Source organism: Paroedura picta, chromosome 7, assembly GCF_049243985.1.
Source record: "Paroedura picta isolate Pp20150507F chromosome 7, Ppicta_v3.0, whole genome shotgun sequence".
Lineage (NCBI taxonomy): Eukaryota > Metazoa > Chordata > Lepidosauria > Squamata > Gekkonidae > Paroedura > Paroedura picta.
In genome coordinates, this window is record NC_135375.1 from 103,440,880 (window position 1) to 103,456,082 (window position 15,203).

General features: G+C 51.9%; 1 protein-coding gene across 1 annotated transcript in view; it reads right to left on the reverse strand.

Annotated features, from left to right (window-relative positions):
• FAM131B (family with sequence similarity 131 member B) overlaps positions 1 to 5,685 on the reverse strand; it is a 68,826-nt gene extending 63,141 nt beyond the window's left edge. The window contains exon 1 of the mRNA XM_077345857.1: positions 5,282 to 5,685. Within this exon, the coding sequence (XP_077201972.1) occupies positions 5,282 to 5,309 (28 nt within the window). The 5' untranslated portion in view covers positions 5,310 to 5,685. The remainder of the gene's footprint in view (positions 1 to 5,281) is intronic.
• Positions 5,686 to 15,203: the final 9,518 nt, after the last annotated feature.

Sequence of the window (15,203 nt, forward strand, 5' to 3'; positions counted from 1 at the left end):
ACCATACATGGTCATGGCAACGTGAGCAGCTCAACATGACCATACATGGTCATGACCACACATGGTCATGTCCACATGAGCACGTCAACATGACAATACACGGTCATGTCACACAATGAATGTTAAACTCATTTTTAATGTATGAAATTAATTAACTCCATCTATTCGGGAAACCCTTCCAAGGCCGTCAAGAAACCCCAGAGTTTCATGAAGCCGTGCTTGAGAAACCCTGGCCTCAGGCTACTTTTCGGTCTCAAAGCAAAGGTATGAGTTTCAACAAGAGTCTCCCCCATTTATGGCTCTTAGCCGACAGGCTGCGGGAGCTACCGCCACTAAGAGCCAGCTCTCCCCACGGCGCATTCTTCTGCGTGCATCCAGTCGCTGCCCCCGTCCTTCTGGATAACACATCAGCTCAATGGGCAGCATCTTTCTTTCTCTGCCCATAGTTGGCTTGTAAATCCCCCCATGCGGGGAACGGATGAGCCATTCGGTGGAATCCTGGCCAACAAAGAGTGGGTGTCACTGGGGAACAGGGCTTGTTATTTTAAGCGAATGCGTGGGTGATGCGGAAAAGAAGACGGTGAGCGGGCACCGTGAATTCGCACACAAGGGAAGTATGTGGTGGAAGGCAAATGGAATAGATTACAAAGAGGGAATGTTCTTGGGCTGCCACTAATTGTGGATAGGATTCATGAATGCTGTGAGGAAAGGGGGGGAAACTCTGGGTGCAGGGTGGCACAGAGCTTGGACTGTGGGTGTAGATTAAAACAGTGGTCCCCAACCTTTTTATCACCGGGGGCCGGTCAATGCTTGACAATTTTACTGAGGCCCGGGGAGGGTAGTCTTTTGCTGAGGGAGGTCGCTGCCGTTGCCTGAACCCCTGCTCCACCTACTTTCCCGCCAGCACTCCTGACTTCCCGCCGCCCGCTGTGCAGTGCCATGCAGAGGGAGAGACCCAACCATGATGGCCGCTGGAGAGCACCAAAGGTGAACCGGCAGCAGAGTGGCAGGGCAGCCCCTGAGGCAGCAGCCGGGGAGGAGGGCAAGGAGGAGCTGCGGACCGTTACCGACTGATCTACAGACCGGGACCGGTCCCCGGACCGGGGGTTGGGGACCACTGGATTAAAACACACACACACACAACACCTGAAGGCATGGCTAGAATCACACAGTGCTGCCAGCTTCCTTGGCTCTTCCGGTTTCAAAGCGGATTTGTTTTCCTCAAAGTGGCATGGTACATAATGCGCAGAGGCGCCAGGGGAAAGAGCGATATTCCGCCGTGCAGCTAGAGAATCGCAGCCCACGACAGCTTTTGATTTTCTACCTCTACGGGCACGACAGAACCACCACTGTCTTCTTGGGTCCTGCATTCGACTGGTTCAATTATATTTTGCTCCATAGGAATGCGTCTATTCATTCTGGGCTTAAAGCATTTGAACCGGAAAGGCTCAAATTAAAAATAATAATAAAGCCAAATGTACACGTCAATAACGTTTCAAAAGTGTACGGCTCAAGGTTGAGGGAAGGAGAGCTTGGTTGGTTTCGTCCCTTCTGTGAAATGCCACAATGTCACTTCTATGAACCCTGCAGAGCTTGCTCCATTAAAGACAGGCACGGGATAGAGCAGGACATAATCACAGGTATTGTCTGCAGATTTGGGGCAGGGTGGGAGAGAACTTATCAACGGTCTCCAATATTGGGGAAGGCATTTGCTATTTTTTAGCAGCCAAGGAAGACTTGAAGAAGCAAAAACACCCTCGACCAAGATCAGGAGAGAGAGATGACGGGCAGTTTCTGTCCCCAAAGAAGTTTGTTATTCTGAGCACATTCTGGAAACCCGTTCTCAGCTCGGCAATTTCTGTTTACGTTAGGGGACCTTCGTAGAGGGGGAGAAAACAAAAGAAGATCCCCAAGTGATGTATCTGCCCAGGAGCTGTGTACAGCATGGAAAACAAAAAGATCCCATTCCAGAAGAACAGTTGTGTATTACGTGCCAATTAAATGCAAGCAGATGCTGCTTCAGCATGGCAATTCACGGGGCGGGGGGAGGGACAGGAACAAAGTGCTCACCCCTTCCCTCACCCACCATTCTTGCACTGTGACACCCCCCCCCCTAATATTTTGTCCTCCAGGGGGTTCTAGGGGCGTATTCGCCCTTACAAGGGGGAGAACGGCTACATAGCTCTTTGTGGGGGATATTTTCCCTGTAAACTGCTGCCTCCCCGAAGCCATTTGGACTAGGAAAAACAGAATGTGTATGTGTGTCTGGGGGGAGGGGGGGGATAGGTCCAGTTAACCCCTGGCATGCTGCTGGAAAAACAGCAAAGGCCAGCATGGTGTCTCGGAGATGGAAAAATAAATCCCCAGCATCTGCAGGTGACCTCATAAGGAACAGGATAGTCTCAAGAAGGAGATCTTAATGCATTAATGAGCAAGCCAAAGTTGCAGGGTTCTACTTAGGAAGGGGGGCGGTGCAAGCCTTTCAATGGACTACAATTCCCATCAGCCCCTGCTGGCACGGACTCACGGTAACCGTAGTCCATCGACACCTGGAGAGCCACAGTTTGGCCACCCCTGCTCCAACCCAACGTTTCTCCTATTTCGATGACATGTGCATTGAATTCGATACGATAACATCTCATTGTTTCCCCGAAACATTTTAAATGCCCAAATGGGGTCCTGATGAGCCTTGGGGAGGCTGAGCTCCAGGCTGCCAATCTAACTGGGAGGCCAAGTCGCCGGGAAACTAAACACATGGAAGCCACAGAGTGGGGCTTGTGTGGCAGAACTTCCAAACACTTGAGCCTCACGTTGGAGGCCAGAGGTTTCCTGCTGACTACGTCTAAGCAAGGTACACAGATCAAGGCTCCCCCTGTCAGGATATGCATCTGGGTGCAGCGCTGATTATTTACCGCATGGCGTGTGTAGAGTAGACAGGAGATCTGGGGATGGGCTGGCAGCCAGGCAAGAGACAGTCAGAGGCGTTTTGCCATTCCCTGCCTCCGCATCATGTTCCCTAGTGTTCCTTGGAGGAACTGCCACCCAAATCTTTGGAGGTCTCCCATCCAAACACTAGCCAGGGTTGGCCCTGCTTAGCTTGCGAGCTCTGCCTGGGCTACCCGGGTCAGGGACTGCAGCCTAGATTTCAATGAACACCGCAGCAAAAAAAAAAAACCCATTGATTCTAATGGCTTTCTCTTGCACCCTTGGTTCGGATCAGCACTGCCTGCAAAGCAAGGCATAACTGGACGACATGCGGGAAAACCGACTCACGTCAAAATGCAGTCACCGCAGGCTGCAGATCTGATGCATGCGTGTGGGTTTTGGAGGGCTAACTGCTTCCTGTCCTGCGGCTTGTCCATTCAAAGCCGTAGCCCCTTACCCCGAGCTGCTTCCCCACACACAGCAGGAAAGATATAGGGTTCCCTTTACACACACAAACACACACACATACCCCACATGGGAAACTGTCTGCAGCAGAAGCACTAAAGTGCCCGCCTACCCTTTCGGCAGCCAAATCAGACCCTTCCCCAATCTGCTCTTCAAGCTTAAAAACATCCAGATAAATAAATAAATGAATAAATAAATAAATCTTAATTTGCTTCCTAGCCTGCCCTTCCAAAACAGCTCAGGACAGAGGTCAACATTATTAAACGTGATCATTAACAACATGCTTATGGATTTCCTCCATTCGGGTTTGCCAGTATGCGGGATACGGATCCCAAGCCAGTGAAGACTGTAGAGAATTCCTTAGTGCTCGGACCCATTTCCTCCTTCCCCTGTTGGTGTTTTAACCAGGAAACCGTCTAACCCAGGGGTAGTCAAACTGCGGCCCTCCAGATGTCCATGGACTACAATTCCCAGGAGCCCCTGCCAGCGAATGCTGGCAGGGGCTCGTGGGAATTGTAGTCCATGGACATCTGGAGGGCCGCAGTTTGACTACCCCTGGTCTAACCAATTACGGCCGTGCCTAGTTAAGACTGACTTCATGGGTGGGAGAGGCGGGCTGGATGGATCACGTTGTTTTCTTGCAAATGCTTACTCGGAAGCAAACCCCATCCAAAGCAACTGGGGCTTTCTTCCTCCTAAGGGAGTTACAACTCCAGCTTTGCAATAATAAACATTGATGCTTAGGCGCATTCTAATGTACCACAAGCCCCCCAAGGGAATCTGCCAGGGAAGAAACGCAACAAACAAACAAACATGTCATTTTATACCAGGCGTAGCTCGAGGGAAGGGGAGAGAGAGTTGGGGCATCCCGAAGCATTTCCGTGCAGAAAGGCCCAAAGGAAACGCACAACGCAGGCACAGTCCTCCAACCGGAATGCACCTGGTTCCCATTTGTCGCAAGAGGGGGGCCAAGCTGGCCAACCTCCCAATGGACTGTGTCTTATAGGTCAGGAGGTGCCCATCTGAGTTGAACCAGGCCTTCAGGGCACCCCAAACCCCATGGCTTCTGGGACCCCCCTGCTAAAGAAGCCTCTGCAACCAGGCCTTTAAGAGGAAAACGCCATGTCGACAGAACTGCTTCTTTTGCAGGCGGGCGCCAAGGTGTGAGATGCGGCGCGTCCCGGTCAGAAACCCGGTTTGGGTGCAGAATGCGGGAGTGGGGGGGCTGGTTTGACTTCAAGCGGCAGCAGGACAGGGGAGGGGGGCTGCCCTTGGCAGGGCTTTGGTCCGGCAGGAGGGACCCGGCGGCCGTTTCGGCCGAGGCGTGGGCAGCCAACGGGGTGGGAGGGAGAGAGGGAGGGATGCACCGTGGTCGTCTCCGCTGCAGTGACCGCGATGGAGAATCCTGATAAGAACAGCAGTGAGGGGGAAAGGGGTGGGAAGGTGGGAAGGGGGGAAGGGGGAGGGGGTTGCACATCGATGCAGCAAAAAATCCCACTCATGACTCCGGCAAGGAGAGAAGCCCTGCTCTGTGCTGCACAGCTCCATCATGCACCATGCCTCTCCGGGGCACCTGCCAGCTGCGGGAGGGGGCGGCACACCGCCATCCAGGGCTCCAGTGGGTGGCCCTGTCTGCCGGTCGCTGCTCTGGCGGCCACCCCCGAGGGGCAGAGGCAGCCCCCAGCCCACGTCCGCCCAGCGGCGCCGCAATGGGGCGGCAGGCAAAAAGGGGGGGGGGATACCTGGCCCTTCTCTCCTCCGCGCTCTCCCGGCCCCCGCTCGCCCCGTCGGCCTCCGCTCAGGCGATTCCCACGCAGCCCCGGTCGGTCCGCAACGCCGGCCAGGCAGAGTAGCCCCCCCCGCCCTGCCGCCCCGCCTCGCCTCGCCTTACCGACGGTCCGGGAGCCGATGCAGCCCATGCCTCCGGGCGGCGGGGCGCGGCGAGCGCGGGCGCGGCGGCCCAGAGGCGAGTCCGGCGGGCGCTCAGTCCCCGGGGCGGCCCACCCGGGGCCGGGGCGAGCTGCTCATGCCGGGCACGGGCGAGTCTGCCTGCCTGCCTGCTCGCCTGCCGATGCCCGCCTGGCTGCTGCTGCTGCTGCGGCGGCGGCAGCAGCGCCCCCCGAGGGAGGGTTGGATGGATGGATGGGTGGGTGGGTGGAGGGGTCTCCGCTACGCCGCCCAGCCGCCAGACCCGCCTCCTGCCAGCCAGCCAGCCAGCCAGCCTGGGCGGCAGAAGCTCCCGGGGCTCACGGCGGAGGGCGGAGCGCGGGCGAGCAGCTCCCCGGGCCGGCGCCGCCCTGCCATTGGCTGAGGCGCAGCCGCGGCTGGAGGAAGGAGTGGCGCGGAGGCGCAAGGACCGAGGAGGCCGCCCGCCGCCGCCGCCAGTGCCGCCGGGACGCTGCCAGGCCGCCAGGCGCGCCCACCCGCCCACCCCGCCAGCCGGGCCACGGAAGAGCCGCACTGCGAAGCGGCGCCTCGCCCGGGGCCATTTTGCGGCACATCGCCGCCCGGGAGGAGGAAGGGACGGGCGGGGAGCGCCGCTGGGTCGGGGACGGGAAGGGGGCTGCTGCAGCGGGCGGGTCGACGGGGGAGGAAGGGATCGCGCCGAGGGAGCCGTCCCGTCGGGGAGAGGGGCCGGTGCCCACTGGGGGCTTCTCCCGGCTCAGGGCCTGGCAGGCAGGCGCGGGAAGGGGGACGGCAGAGCCTCCTGGCGTCGGACGCGGCGAACTGCAGCCTCCGCCACCGCGGGGCCCGTGCAAAGCCCGGGAGGGACGGCGGGCGAGCGGGCGTGGCGTGTCCCTTTGGGGAGAGTGAACCGGGAGGTGCACGGCGGGGTGTGGGAGGGCCGTGGGAGGAAGGAGAAAGCCCGGCGTTGCCGGGAGGTGGCAGCCGCTGTGGCCTTGGCGAAAATCGGGACCCCCCCCCCCCCCGACGGGCGGCAGAAGGGCGAAGTGCGCCACCCAAGGGCGCCTCCTTGCTGCCACCCGTGCGGTGTTAGGGCGCCTCGGGGACGAGGGAAAGGCTCGTTCGGGGTGCCTCGGCGCGACTTTCAGGGCCGCTTCCCCCAGCTAAGGGAGGAGGAGGAAGAGGAGAGTCGAGGGCGTTGGTGGAAGGGGAAAGCGAAGGACGGCGGATCGAGGCGACGGACGTGACTGGCGTCTGCCAGAAAGGACACCTCCTCTTAGCCATCCCTCTCTCCATCTTTAGGACCAGCTCTGTGCCGGTCCTTGTGCCCTTTAAGCTCCCGAGGGGATGCATTTTGGCATGGGGAGGGGGTGCCCTGGATCCAGCAACCAGGCTTGCCCAGACATCGTAGACCCGCCATGTGCCAGACTGCAAAGGGATCGGTCCCCCTGGAGCAGACAATTGCCTGGGAGGGAGGGCTCTGTGGCACCCTATGGCTGAGGCTCCATCCCCAAAGCCCCAAGAATTTGTCAACCCAGAGTTGGCAGCTCCACCAGTTTGGCCCCTCGGCAAAGACTTCCCCTTCCTCCAGGAAGGGGGTGCCGGAATGGAGGCTGGACCTGTGGGTGGTCTGTCAGATTGTGGGGGCGGTTTTGTTCTTGACTGGCACCCTCCCTTCGTCCCCTGGATTGCCGCTGGGACTTCTGCCTGCCTCGGGCTGTTTGCAGGCATTGGCAGACATGCTTTGTGCATTGATGTCTGTGGCACAGGTACAAACTTAACAGGGTAACTGCCGGCTGTGCCATCCTCTCGCCCTTTGGGGGCAGTGTGATCCACAGTCAGTGCTTTCTGCACCTCTGGTATTCTTTGGCAGGCCACATTGGCTCAGAAAGGCAAGGAGGCAGGAGGGGGCACCAACATGGCGTGGTGGGCAGAGTGTGGGACTAAGATCTGAGAGTCCCAGGTGGGTATCCCCACTCTGCCATGGAAGCTTGCTGGGTGACCTTGGGTGCTTCCACACATTTTGGGTGCTTCCACACATACACACTAAAATATTTGTTTGTTTGTTTATTTATTTGTTATTTGTATACCGCCCTCCCCGAAGGCTCAGGGCAGTTCACATAAAACAGAACAGAAACCATACAGATAACTTAGATCAGGGGTAGTCAAACTGCGGCCCTCCACATGTCCACGGACTACAATTCCCAGAAGCCCCTGCCAGCGAATGGTGGCAGGGGCTTCTGGGAATTGTAGTCCGTGGACATCTGGAGGGCCGCTGTTTGACTACCCCTGACTTAGATTGACATTAAGGAATGAAGTGAAACAACAAGCAACATAGAACAGTAGAAAAATTAAACATTGAAGTAACTCCTACTGAGTTTACATAAAACAGAACAGAAACCATACAGATAACTTAGATCAGGGGTAGTCAAACTGCGGCCCTCCAGATGTCCATGGACTACAATTCCCAGAAGCCCCTGCCAGCAAATGCTGTCAGGGGCTCATGGGAATTGTAGTCCATGGACATCTGGAGGGCCGCAGTTTGACTACCCCCGGCCCGGTGGGTAGGGTGGAATTATGGTGGGTGCCTTAGGAGGGAGGCTCAGGGGGAGAGGCCTATGGGAACTGGTAGTTCAGATTTACCTCAACCAGATGCCTGGTGGAGAAGCTCCCTTTTGCAGGCCCTGCAAAATATACTTCCAATACACTTTGCAACTGGATTTTACTGTGTGAACATGGCAGAGTCCACTTGCAATGAAACAGCAAAAGAAGGAACCAAGTCACACAAGCCAAGAACCTAAAAAGTGGAGCAGCAGCGGCATATATTAAATATTAAATGCACATATTTATTTCAATTCATGTGCACATATGACATTTCTAAACATCAACATTAGTCACGCATTACTGCACAAATCCAAAATGTATTGACATAGGGATGGATGACGAAAAACCCAAAAGCGTTTCAACGCCCCATGGGGTCTTCTTCAGTGGACGGATATTTAAATACACTCGTGTGATTTAATAATGGGGACTATAATATCTAATATAGTTTGCTGCTGCTCAACCTTTTGGGTTCCTAGCAAGAATCCACCTGCAAACCATCACAGTATTGAAATGGCTTTATTTATTTATTATATATTTATATGCCGCCGTCCCTGAAGGCAGGCTTACATCAAACAGGAACAATACAAATAACTCAGTTTATAATAATACAATAATAACTATAACATTATGAACAATAGAACATTGGGGAGAACAATAACGCTTACTGATGGCCCGGTGGGTGGGCGAGTCTGCAATTATGGTTGTAGGAGGGAGGCTTGGGGGGTGCCGATTGGAAGCGGTGGTACTGATCAACCTCAGCCAAATGCCTGGCGGAGGAGCTCCCTTTTGCAGGCCCTGCGGAACTGTCCGTGTTCCATCAGGACCCTGATCTCCTCTGGGAGCTCGTTCCACCAGGTGGGGGCAGGGGTGGCCAATCTGTGGCTGGCAGGGGCTCGTGGGAATTGTAGTCCATGAATATCTGAACAGCCACAGTTTGGCCACTCCTGATTTATGGGAAATAACCCATAGTCTTGCCTAGCCTATTTCCTGGGGTGGTTGTGAGGACCGAAAGAAACAGAGGAGGAGGAGATATGCTGATTTGGGTCCCTGTTGGGGAGAAAAGCAGGGAATAAATGGCTGTGAACACCCTGTAGGAACCAAAAAATAATAATTATAAGTACATATTAAATACATGTTATATTAAAGGTAAAGGTATCCCCTGTCCAAGCACCGAGTCATGTCCCACCCTGGGGGTGACGCCCTCCAGCGTTTTCATGGCAGACTCAATACGGGGTGGATTTGCTTTTCCTTCCCCAGTCATTTCCGTTTACCCCCCATGTTATATTACACAAGGTCAATTAAAAACAATACATTAAAATTACAGTGGGAAATATGCTGTTTGGCAGGAAGTACCCCCCCAAAATGAGCCTCTTGTGGCGCAGAGTGGTAAGGCAGCCGTCTGAAAGCTTTGCCCATTGAGGCTGGGAGTTTGATCGCAGCAGCCGGCTCAAGGTTGACTCAGCCTTCCATCCTTCCGAGGTCGGTAAAATGAGTACCCAGCTTGCTGGGGGGTAAACGGTGATGACTGGGGAAGGCACTGGCAAACCACCCCGTATTGAGTCTGCCATGAAAACGCTGGAGGGCGTCACCCCAAGGGTCAGACATGACTCGGTGCTTGCACAGGGGATACCTTTACCTTTACCTTTACCCCCCAAAAAAAGCCACAGATAGGAAAATGAGCTGTCATATTTCGATCCAATTGGATCTTCTTCAGAGGTCAATTATCAACCCACACATACATAAATAGAAAATCTGTGTGCAAAAAAAAAACCCAAAAAACCATTTTTACAGCCATGGAGATTAAATACAGGTCTGTCCTACAAGAAGATGCTAATTGATCTTGGGTCTATATTATGGAGGTATGGAATTCATGGTTACTATGTTGATTTTTTCAAAAAGACAGCATTCTATCCTGGACTGAAGTGAACTCTACTGTGTGTGGCTATTTGTGCTTATCTCTAGCTGTAAAAACTTGGAGTAAGTCCTATGCTGTTCCATGGGGCTTGCTTCTGTGAAAGGGTTTCTAGCACTGCAGCCAGGGTAACCCAACACATTGGAGACAAAGTGACCCCTTCTCCCTTGGTTTTAGGCATGAAGGCAATTGAAACTTTCCAGAGTGAGCTCTCATCTGCAGTTTAAAGTGACACAGGCCAGCCACTGTCCCTGTTGAGGCCTCAATAAGAATCTCTTTATTGTAGAAAGCAAGCAAACAGAGGGCAAGCTTTTCCTTGCCGGAACTGAAACACCAGCCTACAAGCATACCTTTAAGTCCCTTGCAGCCCTGCCCCTCAATTCAAATTTTGGCCTGCTCATAGCATACCAGACTCTCATTTTTTCCCAAGCTTAAAGCACACGCTAACTCCCAGACACTACTTGGCAGATCAGGCCCACAAGGTCAAGATGATAAGGCACCTGCAAGGGAACAGTGAGATTGGACTGCTTCATTAGATGAAGGTTCAACATCTTTTAGAGGCAGGACAAACATGTTTTATCCAAAGCATAAAGAAGGTCAAGGAAAACATGACATTTTAAACAGGTCAAAAAAGCATTACATGGCAAGACCATAACACAGGATCCTGGCATTTCGGAATGCTGTTTAAGAGTGGATAAGACCTCCCCAATAGCTGCAGAGTTTAGGTTACTCAGAATGAGGATACACTGAAGTCTTATGTTATTTTCAGGACCAATATATTTATGCCTGTGCACGTAGGGTTGGCTGGATTCCTAAAAATAAAAACCTACCCACAAACTGCTGGTCTTGCAGAAAAGTTTATCCTGGAATTTTTTTTTAAGGGGCTCCAAGGCCTATTCTGCACACAATAGACAATGCACTTTCAATGCACTTTAGCAGTAGATTTTCCTGTTTTGCACCGGAAAATCCTGCTGTCAAAGCACATTGAAAGTGTATTATCCTATGTGTGCGGAATGGGCCCAAGACTTCTTTCTCTTTCTTTCTTTTCTTCTTTCTTTCCTTCTTTCCTTCTTTCCTTCCTTTTAACCTTTTAAAAAACAGCTGCCCAGATACATTGTACCTGCCCTGCCCAGATACATTGTACTTGAGGAAGTGTGCATGCACAACACAAGCTCATACCTTGACTAAAACTTTGTGGGTCTTAAAGTTGCCGCTGAACTTTTGCTTTGTTCTGCTGGCTGGATGCAATTCAACTATAGTTCTCTGAATCCCAGAACACACCCACTTGTCCTATACTGAATCAGAACATCTGTCATTAAGGTCAGTACTGTCAAATCAGACAGGCAGCAGCGCATGCCTGGGTCTTAGGCAGAGATGGTTCACTTCCTCTCCGACCTGAGATGCTGGGGATTGGGCCTGGGGGCTATTGTATGCCAGGTAGATGCTCTTGTTTTCCAAGAACATGGTTAATTACAATAATCTTCATTTTTATATCCCATCTTCTTGTTGGCTCGAAGCAGGTCACAGCAGGAGCTGTCTCAGTTCTGCAGGGCCTGCAAAATAGAGCTCTTCCGCCAGGTCTGTGGTTGAGGCCGGGTTTCAGGGACAAATGGAGCCCCTCCTCTGGCCAACGCTATAGCACTCTGCGATCCTGTACCTGTGACTGTTGACTGTAGATTGGGGAAGGATTGAGGATTATGCCACCCTTTTACGGGGTTTTATAAGAGGCTCTTGTGGCGCAGAGTGGTAAGGCAGCAGAAATGTTGTCTGAAAGCTCTGCCCATGAGGCTGGGAGTTCAATCCCAGCAGCCGGCTCAAGGTTGACTCAGCCTTCCATCCTTCAGAGGTCGGTAAAATGAGTACCCAGCTTGCTTGCTGGGGGGTTAATGGTAATGACTGGGGAAGGCACTGGCAAAACACCCTGTATTGAGTCTGCCATGAAAACGCTAGAGGGCGTCACCCCAAGGGTCAGACATGACTTGGTGCTTGCACAGGGGATACCTTTACCTTTATGGGTTTTATGGTATTTGGGATTTGTTTGTTTATTTATTACATTTATATATAGCCCTCCCCAAAGGCTCAGGGCGGTTCACATAAAACAGAACAGAAACAATGATAACTTAGATTAACAATAAGGAATGAAGTGAGACAGCAAGCAACATAGAGTGGGTTAAGTGTTTTAATGGGGTTTAAACCTGTTTTTCATGTAACCCGCCTCGAGTCTACAGAGAGTGGTGGGATATAAATCAAAATAATAAATAAATAAATGGATATACAATTTAGAGTCACGGAATTAAAACATATATGTAGAATAAATTATTTTAAATCCACCTCTTGAAATGTCACAAGAGGTGATCAGGTCTTAATGGCAGAACCGTGCTTTATAAGTGGGAGATTCCTTGGCAAGGAGGCCAGTCTTCTTCAGGCCTGGTGGAGCAACTCTGTCTTGCTGGTTCTCCAGGGATGCTGGAGGTCCCAGAGGGCCTTGATCTCCCCCGCAACAGTGTCCCACAGGGCCAGGGCCAAAAAGACCCTGGTGAGGCATCCAGACAACCCCACCTAAGGCCCAGTTAAGACCTGAAGCTGGAGTTGAAACTGCAGCCCACCTTCATGAGCTTCTTCCCCTCTACTTTTTATTCTGCAGATAAGGGGGGGTCTCCTGTTGATCAGTTCTGGCTGGCAGCAGCAATGCTTCCAGGTGTTGGGGTGCAGGGGGATCCAAGGGGACTTGCCACACAAGACCGAGGGTCCTCAGTGTTCTGGTTCGTGTTAACCACATTTAGTCTAACTTTCTCGTTGAGACTCAAGAGTGCAGCCAGACTGCAAAAGGCATCCACTAAACAATGCAATTGAATTCAGATTACAACTAGAGAAAGAGAAAGAAAGAAAGAAAGAAAGGAAGGAAGGAAGGAAGGAAGGAAGGAAGGAAGGAAGGAAGGAAGGAAGGAAGGAAGGAAGGAAGGAAGGAAGGAAGGAAGGAAGGAAGAAAGAAGAGGTTATTTGGGGTTGGGGTCAAATCAACCCCGACCTGATTCAGCATAATTAGAATCACCTGAATCCCAGTTTTGATACTTGTTTTGGAAAGGCTGTGTTTCCCCCAAATTGGTGTCCTCAGCTGATCCAGCTTTTTCTTGGGCTTCATATCCAGTCTTGGGAGGACTTCAACAACATTTACCATATGCGCTCTTCTGTCCTGAAGGACTGACTCATCTTAAAAGAAAAGGGTATTGGAACTTGTTGACGCTTCCCATGAATCAGTTGTTTGTTGGGCAGATTCAGGAACCTAAATCCAAAGTTGAAGCAATCCAGCCTTTTGTGTTTCAGGTCCTGAACAAAACTGTTCAGGTACAAACTTGGAGGGGAAACCAGGATCAGTATCAAATTGTTTTGTTTTGTCTGTTTGCTATTTTTTATCACTCCCGGGCACACCCCTAATTGCAACATCAGAAGACCAGGCAAACATTGTTCTACCATTATGGTATATTGTCTACTCTTACCATTGTATTATTATTGTCACAATTATTGAGTTATCTGTATTGTTCTGTTCTATGTAAACCACCCTGAACCTTCAGAGAGGGCGGTACTTAGATCCTTATCCATGGGTCCTCTTAATATTTCGGAAACTGACCGGGGGGTGGAGCGTGTCCAGCCCCCGGCAAGTGTCCAAGCTCAAATCTGGCCCAAGCAGGGTGCAGCCAGCTGGCCCCTACAGCTGCCGCCCAATGTTTTGTTTTTGTTTTAGACTCTGTTAAGAGATTGTTTCTCTAAACTGAAGTTTCCTGTTGAAAACATGGAGTATGTATCCATGACATTAGTCAGTTGTATCTTGGTTAGGCATTGATTGATTATTTTTTGAACTATCACCAATTGTTTATTTTCTAAGAATTGATGTCCCTTGAAAAAGCCACATAGCAAAACATGTTGGGGTTTGTTTAATATTCTGGACATTAAAGAACCAACTGAAGTTTGAAACCTCCTTAGAAGTCTGCGTATTATACTGTAACATTTGATGCTCCATACTGGTATCCCATGAGCCTCTTGTGGCACAGGGTGATAAGGCAGCCAACATGCTGTCTGAAGTTCTGACCATGAGGCTGGGAGTTTGATCGCAGCAGCCGGCTCAAGGTTGACTCAGCCTTCCATCCTTCCGAGGTCGGTAAAATGAGTACCCAGCTTGCTGGGGGGTAAACGGTAATGACTGGGGAAGGCACTGGCAAACCACCCCGTATTGAGTCTGCCATGAAAACGCTAGAGGGCGTCACCCCAAGGGTCAGACATGACTCGGTGCTTGTTCAGGGGATACCTTTACCTTTACCTTACAGGTATCCCAGTTCCCTATTACTTGCTTTGGGTCTGGCCCTTCACTGGGTTCTACCCCTCCTATTTCATTTTTAAACCCACAGACTTAACAGTCTTCAAGCAGCAGCTGGACCAGAGATTCCCAACCAGGGGTCCCCGGTCCCCCAAGGGTCCGTGAGCTCTCTGGAGGGGAGGGGCTCCATGGCCTTTCCCCTCCTGCCTTAATGGATTCAGCCACAAGCTGGGGGAACCGGACACTTCCTTTGCTCCTGAGCATGAGCGACTTCTCTTATAGCTTCTGCACCTGGGAGGGGACAGAGCTTGCATGCCTTCATCCGTATTAAGCCACCTCCTCTCTCTCACCCCCTCAGTCTTCCTTGAACCTGCCTGTTAATTTGGGTGCTGATGTCACTTCCAGTGACAGGTCCCTTCCAGGGATTGTGGCCAGGAGGCCTGGCCAGCTGATGTTACATCCGAGTCTCCTTGAAGCCTGAAAAATCATTTCAGGGGCTCCTCCATGGTCAAAAGGTTGAAAAAGGCTGGGCTGGACAGAGGCTTATCCTGGTTGCTTGAGGCTGTTCCTGCATTGTGCAGGGAGTTGGACTGGATGGCCTGTAGGGCCTCTTCCAACTCTAGGATTCTATGTTTAAACAATTCTATGATTAGGGGGCAACTCCATGTAGACTGCATTATGTGAAGACCTATAGTGACTATGGCATGGGTCCAGGTATTCACATGGATCAACTGAAGGGAGGGAAGGCCAATCTTTCAAGAGCCAAATGAAGGGAGAAGAAATTATTTTCTTTGGAGGCTGCATCCACTTGCTTTTCCAGCTGGTGCCAGTATAATGTCCGGGCTCTTAACAAGAGGGTCTGCCAGACCTTGGCTGAATCTTCACTTTGTTTATTCCATTGTTGAATTCAGATTGATTTGAACCTGGGTTTTCCTCATTACTTACACCCCCAACTTGAAACTGAAAGTTCTGCACTTGATTCAGGGTGCTGAGAGGGGAAAGGGTTTTATTTCTCCTCTTTTGATTGTCAGTGGAGAAGCCTCATGCAGCACGAGGCTCTTTCTCTAATGAGTGGGGGTG